The sequence below is a fragment of the Oryx dammah genome, unplaced genomic scaffold (assembly GCF_014754425.2).
Source record: "Oryx dammah isolate SB20612 unplaced genomic scaffold, SCBI_Odam_1.1 HiC_scaffold_25, whole genome shotgun sequence".
In the NCBI taxonomy this organism is placed as follows: domain Eukaryota; kingdom Metazoa; phylum Chordata; class Mammalia; order Artiodactyla; family Bovidae; genus Oryx; species Oryx dammah.
The window spans coordinates 64,119,891-64,126,739 of record NW_024070209.1 but is presented as its reverse complement, the minus strand read 5'-3'; the positions used below and the strand labels follow the sequence as shown (position 1 = coordinate 64,126,739).

General features: G+C 49.6%; 1 protein-coding gene and 1 long non-coding RNA gene across 5 annotated transcripts in view; one reads left to right on the top strand and one right to left on the bottom strand.

Moving 5' to 3' along the window:
- The first annotated feature begins 258 nt into the window (after window positions 1-258).
- On the top strand, window positions 259-3,694 carry LOC120851352. The gene is made up of 2 exons (XR_005718296.1): window positions 259-885; window positions 1,197-3,694. It is a non-coding gene; the product is annotated as an uncharacterized LOC120851352 (long non-coding RNA).
- Window positions 3,695-5,467: 1,773 nt separating this feature from the next.
- MEIS1 (Meis homeobox 1) overlaps window positions 5,468-6,849 on the bottom strand; it is a 147,818-nt gene continuing 146,436 nt past the window's right edge. For 3 of the 4 annotated variants that reach the window (XM_040224055.1, XM_040224058.1, XM_040224057.1), the window contains one exon: window positions 5,468-6,849. This exon is cut by the window's right edge and continues 145 nt beyond it. Coding sequence is in view for 3 of the 4 variants with exons in the window: in XM_040224058.1 (XP_040079992.1) it covers window positions 6,711-6,849 (139 nt within the window). In the remaining variant the exon portion in view is untranslated. The other variant, XM_040224054.1, reaches the window with a different exon arrangement.

The following is a 6,849-nucleotide window of genomic DNA, read 5'->3' as shown; positions in this document are numbered from 1 at the left end:
GAAAATCAGATGGGGATGGTGGTGGTGAGGGAAACGGGGTTCACACAGCCTTTGCGTTGTGTTTTCCCCGCTTGCACGATTGTCCGATGGAAACTGAGTCTGCAGAAAAAGCTGGCGCCTCGTGGGTCTGCCAGTAAGGACGGGGGCGCGTGGCTCGCCTCCATCTCCCTGCGGTGCCAGACGCTGCTCAATGCCAAGGCGGGGGGTGGGGGTGGTATTGGGGGGGTGGGAATAGGGAGCAGGCGGCTACTAGGGGTGTTTGCCGCTTCGCTGGCTTTCTTTGAGATGGAATTATCAATGGGCGCAGGGATCTCCCCTAGATCGAGGAATCCGGTTGTTTAAAGCCCCAGGGTGCCCTCAGCAAGTGGCTTCAATAGGGCTTCGTTGAACGATCCCCATCCTCGCGTGTCCTGGGCTGGTGGCTGAAGTAGGCGGGTGCGAAAAAGTGATGGGTTACCCGGACTGCGTGCTGGACCTGCAAGCCTCGGGACACTAGGAAGGGAAGGGGAATTCGCCACTTTGCGGGGGAAGGAGGAGGAAGAGAGAGCAGAAGTGCGGGGTGGGGGGCGCTCCCCAAGAAGAAAACTGAAAGGAGGAGGAAGAAAGCGAGCGAGAGCAACCCCACCCTTCGAAAAGGTCGCTATCCTTAAGAAAGCAGACACGGGGTTCCCTGACCCCTGCGGGAAACGCCCAAGCGTGGAACGCGCAACCCGGGCGCTGCCTGCCCTGCCACTCGTGGCCCCCGCCCTGAGGAGCCGGCTGCGCGGGTGCGCAAGCAAGTGACTTTATTCACTGCTTCCCCAGTCGGCGAGGTCCTGGGACTCGTTTTCCGCCTGGAGATTAAGATCATTGCTCGCGTAATGAACTTAATGCTTTAGGGTAGAGGTGAGTTTGTCTGCGAGTGGGCAGGGGTAGGAATTACCGACCCGATCGATGGGAGACTGGCTTAAAACTAAATCCCTTTTCTCCAGGGCTTCAGCGCCTAGGTTTCCCGGCGGTGGGCTGAGCGCGCCCGGCAGGTTACAAGGCAGGGCGTGGAGAAGCGACCCCAGGGCTCGGCCCGCCAGAACTGAAACCCTAAAATGCCCATCTCCCCATCGAGACCCCCGGGACACCAGTTTTTACGGCAAAGGCTCTTAAAACCTCCAATGTTGGCGAACTGATTGCTCAATATGTTGTTTGTTTTTCCTTTACAGCTCTGCCTTGGGAGAGAATGCGACGGACTCGTTGTCAGGCAGATTGGGCCAAAAAGAGATAGTCTCCCCAACCCCTCCCCCCGCTCCTCCCCGCCATCAGCGACTCCCTCAAGGGGCGATTTCCCACACTCTCTTCTTCACCGCCCTGTCCTGGGCCTTGGGATTCCCAACCTCGTGTAGACTCTGCACCTGGCTACCTAAGTGCCACGGAATGCCCCACAGTCAAGTGGGTGAGGGGTGGTCAGGGAGAGGGGAGTGAAACGGGGTGACATGGCAGGCCACACAAGGCACCCCCCGACCCAGTTCCACGCCACTCCACCCGGCGTCCAAGCGCCCACCAGGGAGCTCCGCATCGTCAGGCTTTTACTGTCTATACAGCCGAGGGCCTGCTGGGATCCGAAAGGCTGGGGAAAGTCTGCAGAGGTTTTGAAGTGATCCGGATGAGCTCCTACCTAACGCATTGAGTGCTGCCCACGGCTTCCCCCCACTGCGCCTGGCGGGTGCTGCCCGGGTCCCAAATGCCCCCAGGCCCCAAGCTCTCGCAGTCCCGCTCCCAGAGTCGCGGCAGGACCCGAGTCCACCAAGAAGCCTCTAGCCCACTGAGTCGAGCTGTTCGGAGGGAACGGGGCCCGGAGTCCCCCAGGAGGTGCCTCTCCACAACCTTCTGCGCTGACACGGGGTCGCCTCGTCTCCAGAGACGAAGTCTGCAGCCCCCTTAGACTTGACTTTTCAGTTGGGTTGGGGAGGGGATAGGAGGCTAGTGGAGGTGCCGGAACCGCCCCCTTTCTCCCACACGCCCCCTACCCCCACCCCGCCCCCGGGTGCTCTGGGCTCTACGCAGAGACCTGTCCGCCCTGCACCTGCCTGGGGCCAGGACTCAGGGTTAGGACTCAGCGGCAGCCGCGTTCCGGCCCGGATCCCTCAACTGCCGCCGCGGCCCGAAGGATCTCTCGGCGCGCGGAGGCCGGCCCAGCCCCAGCCCCAGGCCACAGGCATCTCCCTCCTGCCCGGCAGCAGACTCGGGGGGCGCTGCACTCGGCAATGTAGCCTGAGCGCAAAGTCTGCGCGCTGCGTGGGAGACGCGGGCGGGAGGGGTCGCGTGGCGATGGTGTTTTTTCTTTTCAGAACCTTTCGACTTCACTACAAAGTTTCTTGGTAGGCGTCTGGGCCCCAGGGTCGGAGCCTCCCACCGCCGCTCCTTCCTCTCCCTCCTCCCAGCCCCCTGGAGGCGAGCGAGACAGAGCCTCCGGCCGCCGAACTTCACCTCCCACTGCGGGGACCCCGGCGCCCCGAGCGCCACCCTCCCCACCCCGTCCCCAGGCTCCGCGGGGGTGCTTCTCCCCGGAGCGAAGCTCGCCGGCCGGGCGCATTGGAAGGAGACACCCGCTGCCTCCCGAGGAACTCCTAATACCATCCATACAGCTTTAATGCGTTTATAATTCGATAAGTGATTTCAATTTGAAATTGTTAGTAACTAATTTTATGGGTAATTTTTCCACATCAAATATTTAAGCATCAGATTAAGGGAGCCAGTTCCGACACAGGATAATAAGGGGGTTCCCCCCCACCCCCCGCGGCCCCCCGCCTCCCTCGGATTCCTACCGAGTCGTTTTTCCAAATCCCCAAAAGATGGCAGTCGAAGCCGACGTTCTCCTTTTCCTGCGGCCCTGCGAAGGGAGGGGCAGAAAGAGGGAACAGGGAAGGAGGGAGAGAAAGGGGGAGTGAGGGAGAGAGAGGCAAAGGGAGAAGGAAAGAGACAAGAGAAAGGAGAGGGAGAAACTAGACGTTGCACGGGCTTTTCAAAGGTCATTCTTTCACACATGTCTAATATGGGCAAGAAGCAGTGGTGAATTTCCTGGAAATGTCCTGGCAGAAAAGAAAGCCAAAAAACGTGCCTTGTGGGCTCAGAGCAGAGGATGTGAGAAACTCAGCACTTTTAGGCTAACCCCTCCATTCAGAGCCGAAGCAGGATAGGGGAGCCTGGCTTTTTTATATTTCTTTGTATTTAACATTATATACATACTGTACAACTCAGAGGCTGTTTCCTCCACAGGACTCTGCCAGTTACCTAATGTGGGGGTGAGGAAAGGTGATGGGTGGGGGGCGGATTGCTGTGGGCGGAGGCGAGGCTGGGGCCAGAAGCGGATGAATTGCAGACCAGTTGCCAAAACTTTTTTTTTCCCCTGCTGCTGCTGCTGCGGCTGCCTTTGCTGCTGCCTTTGCTTTGAATGTGGGTAACTAGGAAACAGCAAGCCGTCTGAGAAGACGGAATTTCCAACGTGTAAAATGTTCTTAACGGAACCATTGAGCGAGTGCAATAAGGCGTGAGGGGGAACTAATCTTCCCATTTAAATGTTTGTGGCAATTTTATCTAAATGAATTTTAATGCTAAACGAGGGTAATTCCCCATTTGTAGCGCGTTTACTTCTCTTTCCTGTGCTTCTAAAGCAGTCGAACATCATGCAATGAACAATAACAATAAAAATACTGTCAAGGCATATTATTCATTTCGAATGTGTTATAATTACAGCTGATTAAATATGATAGGAGAATTTTAATTTTTTCGGAAAAATATTTAACTCATATTTAAAAGTAGTCTCATTCAACCGGCGCGCCCCCTCCCCAAATAAAAATAAAAAGCAGGTACAATTGCGTGCCCTTGTTTAGAAGAGGGCGTTTTGTTTTTGCCTTTTAAGAAACATCAAAAACGCTCTCAGCACCTCTATTATTTCCCTCTTTCGGTTAAGTGTCCTCAATAACCTCCGAGCTGGCTCTGAAATTTACAAGAGGAAAAGCTAAAATAGCATTAAGGGGGAGGTGGGGGTGTCCAGGCATGGGGAAAAAGGACCCGCCAGAGAGCAAGGTTCTCACAAAACAGGCACGCAGAGGGGGAAACGCAGGGAAAGAACACAGTTTGTTTTATTTTTTTCTAATTCACTGAACACTAATGATCTTGAGTCTTCATAGCCTCCATATTCCCTAATTCTTCTTCACTTGGACCCCTCTCCTTCTCCCAGGGCCTGCCCCCACCGCCCCACCTCTCCTTCCTCCCCTCCCCTTTCTTTCCCTCCCCCACCCGGCAAGAGCTTCCTCTAGAATAAAGACTGAAAATAACCAACTCACCCAGGCATGTACTGGAGAGGAGGGGCAAATGGTTGGTTAGTTTATAAAGTTTATTATTAATTTTTAAAGTAAATAAATGGTTGTTAACGGCTAGTAACCACCTATCAAGAGAGAATTATTTCACGAATATGGACTATTTATGTAGACGAAGAACTGCCACTGGGTCCGAATGGGAAACTGAAACAATCCCCTAGATGGGGTGGGGGCGGGGTGGGGCGGAGGGCGCTGCGTGCGAGGCTGCAGAAGGTCGAGCCTCGCTCTCTTTCTCCGGATCCACGTGTTTAGGAACCAGGCCCCATAAACAAAAGGTGAGAGAGTGCACGGCCGCTCCAGCAGGTGAGTCAGTCAATCACACGCCACCTAGTAAACCCAACCCACAGCTGGTTTCCCTTTTCAAATAGAAAATAGAATTGTTCAGGGCGGGTTTATAGGGTGACACGGGCCTGAATGTCGGGCTTGAGTTTAAGGCACTCTCCTTCGATCCATCCTTTGTTTACAAAGCAATCACTACTAAAAGCCTGATTTTTTAAAAACGAATTTGCCTTAATTAAAATATTTGTATATTTTCCTTAGCTTTGGGAAGCACTTTTTATAGCCGCAATTTTATTTCAATAAAATTATAAGCTATTCCAGCTTAAACATGTTATTTTGTACCATTTAGCTGGCTGCCATGCCGAAATTCTGTACAGCTGTTCTGGAAAATTAGTTAATAACCAGTTTGATCCAATGAGAACATAGAGCATATTTATAAAAATTAGATTTTGAAGTCTGGTCTCTTCATCCATATAGTTAATTTCCTAATAAACATATACTGCTCATCCTAGGTAACATCCTTAGTGAAAGACGTAACTCAGTCCTTTAGGTTTCCCATCGTGTGCAAGAATAATTTCACTGATATTAGATGAGTAATTCTGTTGGCTGTAATCTGAGTCTACAGTTAGTTTAGTGCCCTTAGGCCTTAAATTTGCTGATATTAGGAGTTCATTAAGTCAGCTTAAAGAAATCAGTGACTATTATTAAATAATTTACTTTGTGGTTCAAATTTTCAAATGCATATGTATCTGAGGGAGCTAAAATTAATTTTTATATTTACTGCATTCATCATGAAAAATTTGGGGGGCAGTAAACAAATTTTTCAAGCAGTGGAGTCAGCATGACAAAAATAATCTTGTTTTTATTTTAGATTCAGATTTCATTACTGCACTCAAACGACTACAACTGGGCTTGGCGTTATTATACAATCCAAACTGTTTCCGTCAGAAACGCTAAGACTCAGTGTGCAATGATTGTTATTAATAATTAGCTCCTCGGTTTCTTGATAGAAAAAGGCTATCAACAAGCATTTGTTTATCCACAACAAAAAGTGTAATTAGCTTATCCCACTTAGTAAATCTTGTATGCATGCCAACTCATACCAAACTGCTACTTTTACAAAAAAAAAAAAATTGCAATAATACAGTTCATTTTTCCAGTCCTTTTTGCACAAAATTTATTTACAATGTCTACATAAATGCTCCAAGGTGGGACTATGGAAAAATACACACATGACCGATGCTTTGCTCAGAAATAAAGTCAACATATTAAAAATAAATCTTCAGTCTATGTTTTTGAGCTGCATGAAACAGGAAGTGATGTATAAGGTGGTGGTTGTTGCATGGGGACAATGATGCTTGATGTGACAATTAGGCTTCTAAACACACGGCCTTTTGGTTTCCATGCCTCCTCCTACCAGTCTCCTTAAGACACTGCCTGCAACAGCTGATTAATCATTGTTGATGACTGCAGTTTTTCCCATCCTTCCCGATTTACATCTGTTCAGGCCAATTCAAATATGGTGAGTAAATGAATTAGACATGCAAATTCAAGCCCCAGGCTAGAGAGAGGGAGAGAGAGAAAAAGAGAGAGAGAAAGAGAGAGAGCGCGCATGGCTGAAATCCTAGGCGAGAAGAAAGATTCTTCTGCCTGATAGTTATTTTAATGCTCTAAAAATCCTGCAAGTCCGACCTTCCTGTCCCTTGCAGGATAACTGTAAGGCTTTTTAATGTAAGGAGGCTTCTGGAGGAAGTGAAGAGCTATGGAAACAACACACATAGTGTGGAAAAATTTCACATTTTTTTTAAAAAATCTATAAGAAACAACGTAATATGGATAACAGTATAATAGCATTTACAATAGTTCACTCTTTGTTCTCTTAATGTCTTATATAGTTATTTAGCATGTCCCCCAGATTGACTTCGGTTGGTATTTCCTGCTTTTTTTAAGAGTCCCTATGAAGAATTAGGGATGCTCCTTGGTCCAAAGTAGATGCCAAGAATGGAACTCCACAGTCATTGCAGAAAAAAACATGATTTGAAATCAGTCACCACTGCAGACAATGCATATTCCCTTAAGCTACTGAGCATGAATGTCCATGACTTGTCCACTCATTGCTGGGTCTCCTGTGTTAAGAACCGTGGGGCTTGATGCTGACATTGGCATTCCAGGGTGGGGCGGTCCTCCATGCATCATCACTGCTGGGTGGTGAGGGTGT